We start from the raw sequence: 15,958 nt of genomic DNA on the forward strand, positions 1-15,958 counted from the left end.
GCATGAAATGGAATTAGACCCCCGACCTCCCCTTGCCTCTTGCCGACTTAAACTACAGCACATTGTTAACATTTAAGCATTTTGCAGAGGCTTTTATTAAAGCAACTTACTTTATTTTAAGTTCTTGCATTACCTGGGAATCAGATCCATGACCTTAGGTTTTCTAGTGCCATGCTCTACTGTTTGTGCTACATGAACAGTGTGACAAAAAACTATAGAGATCATTTGACTTGGTCCAGGTCAGGTTCTTAACAACATCCTTGCAATCAACCAGAACAGCGCTGGCAACCATATAGCAATATGTGCTAACCGCTCCAAACTCACGCACAAAACACTACCATCATAACTACAAGTTTTACATGGGAAAGCACCTTACATTATCTTCCTAAAATGAAGAGAACATCCTTCAACTCTAAATAGACTTTAAAAGAGAAATACGGTAGCTCATGTTGAACTGAGAGCGGCGAAAAGTGAAATACGAGCCTAGCAGAAATCTGGAAGTGTCTGTCTTCAAACGAATGTGGATTCACACCCAGTTAAAACTCTCGAACAAAAATCCAGCCGGCCGGTTTTACCACTACACTGCACTCCCAGTTAACACTCTGTATTAGCCAAACACAGATGGAAAGAATACCGCATAAGAAACAACAAGGCAATGGTCCATTAAAAACTGTACTAAACCATGCTAGTCATTTGGTTTCACTTCTCTGTTGTTTCACACCAGCTACTAAAATTAGCTAGACGTTTATTCCACTGTAAATGGTTATATCTTACTCATACTTCATGCATGTGGCCTAACCATTCATGGTGAAATGCTGTGACTTGATTCCAATCTAAGATATTTTGAACCTTTTGGGCAGTTCTGTATATTTATCTAGATTAGAAACTAGACGTGCAGCAGCTCTTTTCAGGAAGTCCCCTTAAATGTAACAGATAGGCCTCAGGTACTGGTCTTCTGACACATAGCTGAACCTCCTTTTGTTGTACACATCAAACAGAGCACAAAGGCAGGCAATGACTCAGTTGGGGGCAGGTCTCAGAGACCGGCTTTCTGTCGCTGCCTCGTGGGCTCTGGTAATTGTTTTCCTGTCGCCTGTAACCTTCAGCTGGCTAAAAATCCCAAGAGGGCAGTGGCTTCATGGCATTTGTCATATTAATGACACAAATGCATCAGATGTCAGGACATACTGTAAGTTGTGCTTTAGGGCCTACATCACAGTCACGACAAATGCCATGCTGAGTTCCTGATGTAGATTAGTATGTAACAATTATCCTGAATAATGTAATGGAACATATCTAGAACGCATACAAATGTATATGTTAGTTTTTTTAATAAACACGCCATATACACTACTGTTCAGAGGTTTAGGGTCGGTTTTTAATAGAAGTCTCTTATGCAGACTACATTTATTTGATCAAAATACACTAAGATAAAACCCTGAACAAAATCTTAAGACTGAGAGAAACATTATGTTTCAGTTTTCAATAAATTGCCTAATTTCTGTTTTTTGTCTCTTTGCTTCTGTTTCTTCTTTTTGCATTTTGAAGCAGTACTTACAACCGGGTTACGATCCACCAGCAAGCAATGTGAATACTTGTAATATTTCCTCCATTCTTAAGATTTTTTTCAGGAGTGTAATATTACACTTTAAAATTATTTCCTATTTGAATATATTTTAAAGTGTCACTTATTTCTGTGAAGATAAAGCCATCATCAGTCTTTCCTCCAGTCTTCAGTGTCAAATAATTCTTCAGAAATCATTCTAATATGCTGATTTGCTGCTCAAGAAACATTTCTGATTATTGTCTGTTGTGCTTAATATTTTTGTGGAAACGTAGATACATTTTTTTGGATTTGTGATGAATGGAAAGTTCAAAAGAACAGCAATTACTTGAAATAGAAGTTTTTTTGTAACATAACAAATAAATAAATTCAATGCTCAATAGAAGTATGAATTTCTTTAAAAAATAAAAAATAAAAACTGACCGCAATTTTTAGAAAGGTAGTGCACACCAATTTTTTTTTTTCAGCATTCTTTTCTACAGATTACATTTAATATGAATTGACATCCTATTATAGTTCCATAATGTTGAGTAATTACAAATGGAGCTATATTGCAAATATTTAGTGAGAAAATGTGTGCAATTCATTTTATCCACTGAGAATTGATGCATTAATGGCCTTGGGACCCGATTTGTGTAACCTTGATGAAAGATTATGTAAACAATCTTCTTATTTGAAAGGTTTTTCATTCTTATCAGTTGATACCCATATTTAAAACCATGTTTTCGCTACCTACTTTTCGACTAAAGTGATTCACAGCAATAAAGATTTACCCTGCTCGGCTAAAAGCCCTAACCAGGCAGAACCCAGATAGAGCAAACCCTTGTAAAAGGTTATTGAGCCAGACATATCAATACATTATCTCCTTCTTGCAAACACATTTATTGCAAGTGCTTCTGAGTCTATATAGCAAGACACTTCTTTAATGGAAATTAAAAATAACCTGAAAAAGAGTAAAGCAGACAAATTTGCTCCTAAATTCTCAATCTCATAATGCCACGCTCCTCAATACCCAATACTCAGACTGCAATTATTCACAGGAATCTTTTCTTAGTTACCTTTTGGCCGGTTCTGTATATCTAAAGACACCGTTACTTCATTTTCTCGCTCTCTACGCTTTGCCATCATCATCTGGAGCACACTGTACCACCACAGCATCCATGAGCTCCACTCACTTTTCTCCTGAAGCTAGTATAACATACTTAGGGTGCTCCATCCACCCTAAATCATGTAATAGGCTGTCAAATACTCATATATCAGGCAGTAATACTGTCTGCTCCTCGGCCACCCCTGACGGGCTCACCTTTATGCTGATGATAGAGATGGCACAGGTTGGGGGGGTTGGCAGAGGTGGGCGAAGGAGAGAGAGAGAGAGAGAGAGAGTGAGAGAGAGAGCATCTCCATCAGGCTGCCAGCCAGAGCCAGTGATTAATTCCAGCAGATGCCTGGTATTTGCCTCTAAACGTGGGGGTGTGATTCGCTCTCTATCTCTCTCTCTCTCTCTCTCTCTCTCTCTCTCTCTCTCTCTCTGTACCCAGGCTGGCTGGCAGATCTTAATGAAATATTAACCAGCAGGAGATAGACCGAACGAGCGAGGACAAGCACAGGCGTGGGCTTCGGCGTAGGTGCGGGGAGAACCGGCCTTTCATAACAAGGAAAAGGAGAAACCCCTTCCACATGAGAATATATATATATATACACAAACGAGCCAATTTCACATCAGGTTAGACAAGCTACCCAGGCTGTCCCATCTCTTCCACCCCATTCCCTGGTAAGGGAACACCCTCCCACTACTCTTGTTAAGCTTCTGAGTCACCAACTGCCTCCCCGTGTCCTCATCTGAGGTTCTGGTTATATAAAGCTGTTGATCATTAGAAGGCCGACATTCGCCTACATCTCTCTTCGAGACACCTGTGCAATTATATTGCAGTCCATATCAGTCTATTCATGATCATTTTTATCTTTCATTGTATTCAATTTATGGCAAGCATAGTCATCTATCAAAATTTGTTGATTTTTTTTTTTCTATGATGCACTGCTTTATTGATTTTTTCCTCAGTAGAACAAGATGTGTTTGAGGTTTCTATTTTAACTGTGCACGATTCTGCATGTTATTCCAAAGGTGGAAAATGTCTGTTTGTAGTCTTGCGTCATGAACCTGCTGCACCTGTGAAACGGCTTTTCTTTTTCGGCCGATGTCAGAAAAAAACTTCTTAATAAACCGCTTTTGTGTGAAAACAGCTCATAAATAAACACTGACTGCCTGCTCACAAATCTATAATGTGCCCGTTATGTCATTTTTGTTAGTAGGCTACTTTTAGGCTACTTAAAAAACAGTTTTATTGGAGATGTTGCAAACAGTTTTGTAACAGGTAGTCTAAAACTCTGATTTAGCAGCCATTATATTATGTAGTATAGCATGCCATTCTGCCATTCAGTATGTTGTCTATTTGTAATGCACTTTGAATTTTAGACACCACACTGAATGGACTGCTCACAGCCTCGTTTTCATACGCGTTAAATTCAAATGGTCTCTACTCTGACTATGGTCTATTGAGTCAGCAAAGTTCCATCGATCTCTCTGCCAAAGCTACGAGGCACTCCCTGCTCCTTTCCTGAATTTACAGAGCATCAGTACACCACCGGCGTCCGGAGAGCGTGCTGCAGCGCTTATTTGCATGGGTGTCGGGGGTTGAGTGACAGAGAGGATCCCTGTGTATCGAGTCCGGGACATCCCCCAATTAAACAGATCTCCTCTCTCCTCTGTCAGCACTCGCCATCCATCAGTGCCAGCTAGGCGGCCGTGCACTGAATAGTGTCGCTTCTAAATCAAAACAAGCAAGCGGGTTTAATTAAAAAAATAAAAATAATAATAAAAAAAAAATAATTATTATTATTTATATATATATATATGGAATATATTATATATATATATATATATGTGGAAAACATATAGCGACTTGGAGTAACATACATTAGTTTTAATAGGTCTTTTATAATGCTGAAAAAGAAACTGGGAAATCAAAACGGGTGACTGCTCATAGTTATCGCATTAAAAGTAGTAAGTTCTGTTACAGTGTCTAATTCATAAATGAACGTGTTGCATAGAGTAAAACAAAGCTGCTCGCCTGTGCTCCACTACAACTGCGTTGTAATGTGTTCAGTTTAGTACGTTGGAATAAATAAGCCTTTCTTGTATTTTCATTTTGAAGTTTTTTTTCTTCTCTCTAGTCATTAGAATTAAAGTGCCTGTGCTAATGTTGCAATAACTTATTATTTCTGAACTGAAGGCGCACTGTTGTTTTAAGTGTTAAGAAAAAAAAAGTTCTCTCTCATAAATCTTGGAACGGGCGAGGCAGCATACTGCTGACATTAGTTATTGTGCGGAGCTCTGGACTTCAATTGCACCCAAGCCTCCCTTTCTCTGCCAAGCGCCGATCAGCGCTACATCAGGAAACTCCAAATAAGGGCATGGAAGTGGAAACCCACCGGAATCAAGCCTTATGTAGTCACGACCTTATATGGCATGGCGGAGCGGTATCTTCCGGCTTGTGCTCTGCTACAGCGCAGACGGGAAACCCGACATTTTAGCGAGACTTTTGAGCAGAAATGGTCGAACTGCGTTTCTCTTTCTCTCAGCGAGACACTGCGCTAACACGCATTGGTTTGCTGTGGAGGAGGAACGGGCATCTCCCCTCCATTTAATGCACGGATTTAATGTTTAAGCTCCCCAATCTGCTTTTTCCCCCTAGGCAAACGTCATGTGTCCTCCACTGCAGTGCCTAAATATGGGCTTCCTCCACTCCAAATATGGACATCTACGTCACGGCAAGAGGGTATATAAAGGAGTCGGGATTCTCTGAGCTGAGAAAGAGCTTAGAGAGCCCAAGCGATTCAGCACTCGTGCAGACAGCTGACAGGCAACACGTTGCGATATATATATATAAATATAACAAACACGTTAAATAAATGTGACAGTCAATTCAAAACAACAACAGAAACAAAACATCGACCTAATTTGCTGAAAAAGTGAAAATTAGGGAATGATCAGAAGGGACATTCTGAATCTCACTTGTTTTTTCTGAGACATAGTGGATTTGTTCTGCATCTTTGGACAATCAAAAAAGGAGAAGAGTGAAGACAACTGGAAGACAAACTGTGAGAGTGAGGAGATCAACAGAAAGAAGGAGAGACAGACATAGCAGCATCTTCACATTTGTCGTCCCTGAGGGGTTTAGCTGCTGATCTCTCCACTACACTTCTCTCCTCACCGAGCTCACTCCAGAGAGCAATGGCTGCAGCCAAGACAGAGATGCTCCTGCCTGCTCTGCAGATCTCCGACCACCTGAGCTTCCCTCACTCCCCCATGGATAACTATCCCAAGCTGGAGGAGATGATCATGCTGAACTCAGGAACTCCATTCCTCAATGCCACGGCACCTGAAGGCACAGGCTTTGGCTCTGGGGATCCCGGGGATCAGTTTGACCACCTTGCTGGAGGTAAGCACTAAATCCATTTTGATTACATTGCATGGTAAAAAAGCTGCATGCTGCTTTTATAAAGAGAATTGCGAGAGTTGTTTTTTTTGTGTGCTAAAAATACAGTTGTTAATTATAATGTCTCTTTATGCTTTATATGACTTTGTTTAAATGTAAACTTATACATTTAAGAGTTATTATAATAACATATTTTGAAATTAATTTGAACTGATGTTAAGTTTAAATGTAAATTTTCAACAAAGCTGACAGCAAATTACTAAGTATTTATTACTAAGTAAAATCATCTGAATGAATGAGACATTAAGAATTTGCAGGACAGCTTAATTTAAAACCCAATTTTTGAATCGTTGAAAGTACAGACTGAATAATTATAAACTGTGCGAGTGGGAAAGAGAGATCAGGATGACAGTAATGAGAAAGGGAGCGCTGAGAGAAGTGCACATGCAGATGGTTTAGCTTGCGCTGGCTCTTGTCTCCGAGGGAGATCGGTAAATGTGTGTGTGTGTGTTAGTGTGTTTTGGTGGGGGGAGGGGGTGTCCCTGCACTCCATCAGCACCTGCTGCTCTGTCTGAGATTGTGGGAAAACACAGTCTCGACAGCCAGAAGGACCCCCACAACTAAAACACCTTTGGGATCATTTATGTGCAATCAAATGAGCTCAAGACAATTTAGAGTTAACTAGCTGTGCTATGGTTTCTAATCCACTCTCTCCCTGTTTTGTGCTTGCTTTTGCAGACACGCTTTCAGAAATTGCCATCGAGAAATCTCTGGCAGATCAGACCTACTCCACCCAACGGCTGCCCCCCATCTCTTACACGGGCCGTTTCACCCTCGAACCTGCGCACAACTGCAGTAACAGTCTGTGGGCTGAGCCTCTGTTCAGTCTGGTGAGTGGGCTGGTGGGCATCAACCCACCCCCCACCTCCATTCCGTCCTCGAACTCTCAGGCAACTCCCTCCTCTTCCTCTTCTTCAGCTTCCATTCCCTCTTCCACGTCATCCACATCCAGCGCCAGCCTGAGCTGCTCCGTCCACATGAGTGAGCCTAACCCTATCTACTCAGCGGCTCCCACTTACTCCAGCGCTAGCCCAGACATCTTCCCTGAGTCTGGCCCAAACTTCTCCACCACAGTGGGCACCTCACTGCAGTACCACCCTTCGACATACAGCAACAGCAAGGCCTGTAGCACCAGCTTCCCTGTGCCGATGATCCCCGACTACCTGTTTCCCCAACAGCAGAGTGAGATAAGCTTGGTGGCCCCAGATCAGAAGCCCTTCCAGACACAAGGGGGTCAACAGCCCTCCCTAACGCCGCTGTCCACCATCAAGGCCTTTGCTACCCAAACCGGTTCTCAGGACCTGAAAAGCGTCTACCAATCTCAGCTAATCAAGCCAAGTCGCATGCGCAAGTACCCAAACCGGCCAAGCAAAACACCTCCACACGAGCGCCCCTACGCATGCCCCGTTGAGACCTGTGACCGTCGCTTCTCGCGCTCAGACGAGCTGACGCGCCACATCCGCATCCACACTGGCCAGAAGCCCTTCCAGTGCAGGATCTGCATGCGCAACTTCAGCCGCAGCGACCACCTGACGACCCACATCCGCACACACACGGGCGAGAAGCCCTTTGCTTGTGAGATCTGCGGCCGCAAGTTCGCCCGCAGCGATGAGCGCAAGCGCCACACTAAGATCCACCTTCGGCAGAAGGACAAGAAGGTGGAGAAAGGCACCACTGCAGTCCAGAGCTCGGTTACCAACATATCCATCTCAGCTTCCTCGCCAGTGTCCAGCTACCCCTCTCCCATCACTTCGTACCCCTCTCCGGTCTCCTCCTTCCCATCCCCAGTGAACTCCTGCTACTCCTCACCAGTCCACAATTCCTACCCCTCCCCTTCCATAGCTACCACTTACCCCTCAGCAACCAGCACCTACCAGACACAGATGACAACCTCCTTTCATACCTCGGTGGCCAGCAACATCTACAGTTCTCCCGTCACAACTCCAATGTCCGACATGCAAGCCACGCTTTCCCCTCGGACATCGGACATCTGCTGAGACTTTTGTCACCCACCCCAGACTCCCAGGCTCTCCCTTGACTCAAAGGGACGGAAAGCATCAATGACTTCTAAGTCCCCTCTGCAAAAAGCACTTTTCTGCCCATGCTCCCAACATGGCTCGGTTACAAAACAGTCAAGGACTCAGCAAAGACTTTTGATAACAAAAGGGATTTTTGTGTCGTTCTCTCCCTTTCGAATCCTTTCCTTTCAAACGAGGCATACGAGACTTTCAAATAACAAACAAAAGCAACAGGCTTCCGCAAGCTTTCCCTTGCAATGCAGGATGGCCAAAGGACCTTAACAGTGCCATCGAAGCCTGTGGGCAACAGGCTCAAAAGAAGCTTGACACGACAGGTGTACAGTTACAAAATACGTTTGAATAATATACATAAGCTACAGTATATTGTACGTGTGCCATGTTTCCTTTTTGATTTTACTTTTAAGTACCATTGTTGTGACAATTGATTTGAATGTTTGCATTGTATTATTCTTGAGCAGGGCCATATTTTATAAGATACATTCTGTATTAAGTAGTAAAAATGCTGTGATACGTTCTTGACCTTGTTTGACTAGAAGCACTTAAGTATTCTGACGCATGTGGAAGAGTGATGTTAGTTTCTCTTATTTTGTAAATATCATCCACTGGTACTTTCTTTCTCTTTCTCAAATGTGACAATGAAAACCTGTTAAATGGAGGGGGGAAACATCAGAAGCAGACCAACCACAAATCTTCAATTTTTTGGTGCCTTTTGTGAAGCCTTGCAGATGTTTTGACAGATATCAGCGTGTGGATGCATTGCATCTAGCCTTAAGGTGTAATGGATTTTCTTTTCTCGTTTCTTTTTTCTATATTCAGAAAGTCATTTCAAGTAAAGAAGGGAAAGGATTTGAGGGCACTGCATTTCTTTGGGATGTAAGCAAAAAAGAAAACTATAAACTATATTTTTGTAATTGAAATGTACATATCTACATCTTGAGGAGTTGGAATGCTTTAGTTACCTACTGAGTAGGCATGGGATTTTTTGTATGTTATTTACATGCGGTCCATTATTTTGTTGTTATTTTTATTTTGTATTTGTGTTTGTTTGAAAAAGTGACTGTTTATGGCTTCTAAACACATTGAATGCGCTTAACTGCCAATGGGATATTTGGTGTAAAAGATATCCTTCAAGAACAGAACTATAAATAAAACCTAAATATATATATATATATGTTGAATCCCTGTCATACTTTTCATCACTTAGCAACAGGTTTCAATGAATACTGCTTTATAGAGTGAGCACACACACACAAACACACCACTGCATATTAAAAAACAATTTATTGTAATACAATATTTCATTAAAAGCCATTAGATCATGGTCTCAAGTTACAAAATTTCAATTATTAGTTGATTTTCTCATAGACCTGACAGGATACATTTATAAAATGTTATGTAATTAAAATGACAGAGTAACTGACAATTAATAATTTCAATAGCTCGGACCAATAATGACAATGTTTCATCCTCAAACAGTGTATGCATTTTCAAAATTAATTCATTGTAGTTTTACAATTGCTTGAAAGCATCCAAGCTTTAAGTTGAACAAGCCTTGTGTCTTCCATAAAAAAAGATATCAAAACTGCAATATAACCTAGAGCAAAATAGAAAAAAAAAACAGAACAAAATTAATAAATAAAACTTGACATCAAAAATATATACTGATGCGTTCTTTTGTTCTGAAGTTCGGCAAAGCGAGAAGCCAATCATGGAGCTGATACGGCAGATCAGATTGTCTCTCTATATTACTTATCAAAAGAGCTCCTGGGTGTCATGAGAATATGATATCAAAAGATAGCATGTACGAATGTGACTGGATGCGCTTGGGGCTTAATTATACATAGATAGCAATCTTGTAAAATCAGTCGACACTAATAAGACGCCCTTGTAATGGGCTTCCGTGTCTATTGAGTTTGTCAGGGGAAAAAGTCTCAATATCGAAGTTGCTTTTAAGAGTAAGGCAGCTTTTGCTCTGTTATATGTTCTACCTTCCCACATGAATGCCTTTGTAAAAGAAAAGAATAATAATCTGCTCATACTAATTTATCTGCCACCAAAAAGATCAAATGAAAAAATGCTCTCTGTTTCTTTCCACCCTGGAATCTGTATACACTTTGTGTGCTCATTATAGCACGGTTCAACTGTCTTGATGGGAAAGATACAAGTTGAACAGATTTAAAGTGACAGAAGTAGTGGGAAAAATGTAAATGTGTGGCATTTCAATGGCCAAAGACAATAAAGGTTGATTATTCTCTTACTGGATATAAACATAGCCATATGTGTGAACAGATTAGAAAGAATTTGGATGATTTTCTTCCATCACACTGAGAGTAAGACCATTTGAAGCTCTGCTTGATTTGTTAAAATCTCAGACTTTTAGGGTGTGTCGGCAGCCCTCGGATGGAAAAATTGGCCTGTTTGTGTAGGGGGACTTTCCCAAACTATGAGGCAATATCAGCCCGAAAGATGAAGCCACAGAGCAGCACCAGATTCGAATGCATAACAACCGTGGTGAGACAGAGCGAGTTGAAGGGAAAGAACAACACAAAGGAAGGTAATTAGGGTAATTGGTCTCATAATCCCAAATTGACTCTCTACAAATGTCTTCAGTGAGACAACCGCTGCCTGAATCAGATGTCAATGAACCACAATGAAGAAAAAATACCTATTATTTCACAGGGTCACTTTAATAGACATTGCACAGGAGTCTCCCTGGGGGTCTCAAGCTAAAAACCTTCCCCGCTAAAACCACCAGTTTAGACCCACATGAGTTTCCATGTTGTCTCGATTTTTTTTTTCTGAAGCCAATGAACATTTGCAAGCAGCATCACAAACTTGTATTGTTATTTCAGCAATAATCTGACATTAACTCTTTCCCCGCCATTATTGACAATATTTTCGGGCTATCCATGTTTTCACTGTTATACAGTACAAAACAAGTAAAGAAAAAGATGCAGAAATAAGCAATAGAAGCATTACTTACACACATGTAAGCTAGCATTATCATCAAACATTCAACAACAAAACGACCTTATGTTAATGAATAAAATATGGAGAACCCATTAAAAGGTATATGGCTGTGGTCGTTTGGTGGCGTTGATATGCCGTTAATGAAAATCTTTTATATGAATCAACATGGTTTAATGCATTAATTAATGGTTTAATTAATTAATACTTAATTATGTAAATTTTTCCATAAACTATGCTTTCAAGCTGGTTAAAATAAAGTACAACTGCTATCCATGTAAGTAAAGATCTACTCTAGTGTTGATTACAAGCTCTCTATAAATTAATTTTTATTCACTGCAGGTTAATTCAGAGGCAGAGCTCTAACATGTTGATCTGCTCTGAAGCATCTGTCATAACAAACCCCAATCCCCACATCCGTGGTCATTTCAGAACGGTGAAATTCATATTCAACAGGCATCACACAGGGCAGCGCTAGTTGAGCGCTAGCAGCATCTGAAGACTCCTTAGGGAGAGAGAATTCAAAGCGCCGTCCCACAACAAGTTTAAAGCCAACTTTGTGACAACGTGCCCCTCGCACCCAACTTAAAGAGTAGAAAAGAGCTCTTTCAAGAGCACTGGATGTGTTGATAATGTTTTCCCTTTGCTGGGTTTCGTAGCAACTTAGTGCTTTTGCTTATATCAAAGTCACCGGCTGACATGGAGGCCCCGCTCAGTTTTGGAGAATGACAGCCATGGAGATGGAGGAAGTGAGATGATGCATCTCTTTTCCCCACTCGTCGACTCGCAATAAAGCCACCTTGCCAATTCTCCCATGAGCCTCCACTACAGGGCTTCTGCCTGTTTTAAAAAAGTGTTTGTTCTCTTATTCTTTTTGGACCTTTTTTGGAGGGTGTGGGGAGGGAAAAAATGAAAAAGAAAAGAACGAAAGACACCTGTGCTCATTCTCATTGTCTATCCCTCGATCCTTGCACCCAGTTGAATAGCATATGCTAATAAGCTCCATCCATTTCTGATGCAAGGTCCATATGCAACTCTTTCCCTCTCTCGTTCTCTTTCTCTCTGTCATTTTCTCCCTTTCATCCAACTACAAATGCTTTCTTATTGCATCTTTGCCCTCAGGCCTTTTAAGATCTCTTTTTGAAATATGCTGTTTGATAAGCACATCATTGGCTAAGTCCCCACAGTGATTAGGGCTTGACTTTAATGTGCAGGCGACAGAGAGCAAGCGGGAGAGAGACAGCGCTAAAGAAAGAGAGAATTGATGATGTTGAGGCACAAAGCTTTGCACTTCAACTCTCAAATCTGCTCACCTCTTCACAGATGAAATGCAGGAGGATATGATTTCACCTTTTTAGATCGTCTCTCACCCCTCTGTGTAACAGCAGCGTTATTAAAATGATTAGGTTTCCTGACTATTTGAGGTAATTTATGGAAATTATTTCCAGGGCGTACATCGTTTAGGAACTGCTGATTAGACTGGATTTTAACATTGATCTGAGGTTCTGTGTTGCTAATTGAATAGAATTGAGATATAACTTTTCAGGAAATGTCAGTTTTAGGCTTACAATCAGGGGAAGTTGCTAGCATGTTAAGTTGTTAGCATGTTAATCAGGGGAAGTTGCTAGCATGTTAAGTTGTTAGCATGTTAACCAGGGGAAGTTGGTAGCATGTTAAATTGTTAGCATGTTAATCAGGGGAAGTTGCTAGCATGTTAAGTTGTTAGCATGTTTATCAGGGGAAGTTGCTAGCATGTTAAGTTGTTAGCATGTTAATCAGGGGAAGTTGGTAGCATGTTAAGTTGTTAGCATGTTAATCAGGGGAAGTTGGTAGCATATTAAGTTGTTAGCATGTTTATCAGGGGAAGTTGCTAGCATGTTAAGCTAAACAGTTGGTTGATGAGTGTTCTGGTTGCTAAAATGTTGCTAAGTGGTTGCAGATACATTGCTATACAGTTAGCATTGCTAAGCAGTTGTGGAGATCTTGTTATTCCGTATACAGTTACTTACAAGACTAAGTAAAAAAATATAATAATAATAATAATAATAATAAGATAAATTTTCTTATAAAAATGATATTCTGCTCTCGATATATGGTTTGGGTCCCTCCTTCAGTGTAAATCTGTCATATGTTATCCAATTTAATTGTTCGGCAGGTAAAAATTATAACTTTGCTTGCTTTCAGACCTCAAAACCCACGAATAGATGTATGAACCAGGTAATATTGTAAAGAAGGCAGTGCTGTTTGCATTGCCAGCATTACTTTTATAACTAAGCAGTGTTTATTTATCGGTTTAATATATGCATACTTGTGGTACATATCAGAGCTGCAGTCATTGACTTTTCACTTTCCATTTTTCTTGTCCTTTCCTTCTTTGGTGACAAACCTCTTAAAATCCACCCACAAACATTGACCTTTCTGATATTTGCAACCATCGAACTAGATTGGAGTCATCAGATACGTCACTGTTTGCATCAAATGCCCTGAAATACACAATTTCCAAACGCCAAAAGTATACACCTGCTCAGTGCCTCATCAATAATGCACTTCCTATCTGCCAATAGACCATGTGCTATTACGTGCACACTCACAGCTGTTTCACTATAAGCTGTCCACATTGGTCATGACTAATATAAAGCAAAAAGTCATTTTCCTCCTGCAGGGTTTGTATTAAAAAGTAAAGCTATCCATCTGTTATATAAAGGTGCTCCACACAGGGCAACATTTTGGGCACTAATGTAGTTTTGGGAAACAGGCATCAACTTCAGCAGGAACATTATTACTCAAGTTTATTACTCTCTGCCCCACCCTGACTCACTTCTAGATATGCCTGGCGGTTTTGGATGAAAAGTTGTTTTTGTGTATGCAGTTTGTGAAAAAAGTGATCTATATTCATAAAGTCAATTTAAAAACCAAAGGGATACTGAGTTCCTGCAAGAATTCAGTCTGCTCCTGAACAGTCAGAACAGACTTATTCTTCAAGCAAAGACTCACGAAGCATGTGCCTTGCGCAATTTTTTGCAAGCACAACATTTTTTTAAATTGTTTACACATATTAAGAAAACCGAACAGGATGTGATCCGCACTAAGGCCAGTATGTGTCACATTACCGGAGAACTGAGCTGTACAGATGTGATATCGCATCTGTGATCGTGATTGCATGCTCTGGGAAATTGCAGTAGCCAGCAGTGACATCATTCAGTGTGCTGCACAGGAGGAGCATCAGTCTGGACACAACACACATCTGCTAGAAACGCAGGGGAAGATCCGGTTTGTACGGTTATGGACACTTTCCTGCAGAATCCTATGAAATCCTATAAAAAGCCTTGCATATTGACCAAAGATAATTGTTATTACAAAATCAAGGAAATTGCTTCTTAAACTTTAGGGTTATTCTATAGTCTAGGATAGATTTCATGTCCATTGATGGTAATTTCAGTGTCCCTCACTCTCAAATAATCATGTACATATTACTACTCTAAGACACTAATATGCACCCTTTAGGGGTAACAAAAGTACAAAGTCCATTGTTATGATTTCAATTCAAATAAGATTTGAGGTTTACCTGATAAAAGACAGTTACGCTTGGTTGGCCAGATATAGCTGTAATTATTAGTCAAAATAGTGGAATTGTCAATCCATACAGTTTTATGTAACATCATTGCAAACTCATGAGCAGGGAAAAACGTTTTCTTTGTAATATTAACATGGTGTTTAATGATTAAGCTTGGCAACTGATAACATGTATCAGCTGGAACCGAAAGTTGTTTTAGTGGGAAAGCATGTTGTTTTATATTTTGTCCTGATTTACTATAAATTATACAATCCTCATGAGCTGAAGCCATGCATTCCTTGGGTATATTTTGTCCTGCTGCTCTCGGATCAGACTGGACCTCTAGGCAGAATGTTCCGGCACTTTTCCGCATGTCCTGTGTCATTTACACCTGCTGCGTTCATGCCAGTGATTTCACTTCAGCCGTAACACACACCGCCTGTCAATTACAGTGAGAGCAGCTTCTCACCATCTCGCTGACACCTGCCCTGACGCACACAGATACACACCACGACCAACTGTCCATCTGTGTTTCACTCCAAATAACCCTCACTGGAAGACCATTATTCAGGCATTTAAATGGTTTTAATGATTTATCAAGCTGAAGTCAACATAGACATGCTAACAGCTGTAATTGAAGTAAAAAGAAATGCATTCAGACATGAATGCTGGTATGTCACACACAAGTTTCTCATGGCATGCTAGGATCACATTTAACCATGACAACAGAGCGAGCCGTGGCTATGTGCCATCACAAATCCATCACGCAACTTGTTAGGTAACGCCATCGTCTGTGTGTGAACTTTAGCTGTGATAAATAATGCAATAAGTGATATGAATGAAACATTTGGTTACGCAACTGAACAATGGCTTTCTTCATGCTAAAGACACTGACTAATGGCACATGCCAGTAAGGATGATGAACACTTCATCAATGGATGCCAAATGTTGAAGGCTGATGTCAAAATGAGAAATACATCTTTATCAGCTCTGATTGAAAACAGCCATCAAAAGCAACCTCATACATTACACAAAGACTGTATGCTATTTGAATAAGATATATTGCATAGAAATACCTTTCTTCAATACATTTGTAAAGTTATCACGCATCTGTTTATATGTTCAATTAAAATGACTTATTGTTATTTTTGTAAATAGATAATCCTAATTCTAGACATTTTGAGCTGTAGTACTGTAATTTTGTTCTGTATGTATAGGTACGGTATGAAAGGTTACTAATAACACAGATTTTGTTTTGCAATAAATTGAAAAAGCACAA

General features: G+C 40.3%; 1 protein-coding gene across 1 annotated transcript; it reads left to right on the forward strand.

The window, feature by feature from the left end:
* Positions 1–5,423: 5,423 nt before the first annotated feature.
* On the forward strand, positions 5,424–9,328 carry LOC128027796 (early growth response protein 1). The gene is made up of 2 exons (XM_052615685.1): positions 5,424–6,063; positions 6,799–9,328. The coding sequence occupies exons 1-2, from the start codon at positions 5,856–5,858 to the stop codon at positions 8,115–8,117; spliced, it is 1,527 nt and encodes a 508-aa protein (XP_052471645.1). The 5' UTR covers positions 5,424–5,855; the 3' UTR covers positions 8,118–9,328.
* The last annotated feature ends 6,630 nt before the right edge of the window (positions 9,329–15,958 follow it).

Source organism: Carassius gibelio, chromosome A14 (assembly GCF_023724105.1).
Source record: "Carassius gibelio isolate Cgi1373 ecotype wild population from Czech Republic chromosome A14, carGib1.2-hapl.c, whole genome shotgun sequence".
In the NCBI taxonomy this organism is placed as follows: Eukaryota; Metazoa; Chordata; class Actinopteri; order Cypriniformes; family Cyprinidae; genus Carassius; species Carassius gibelio.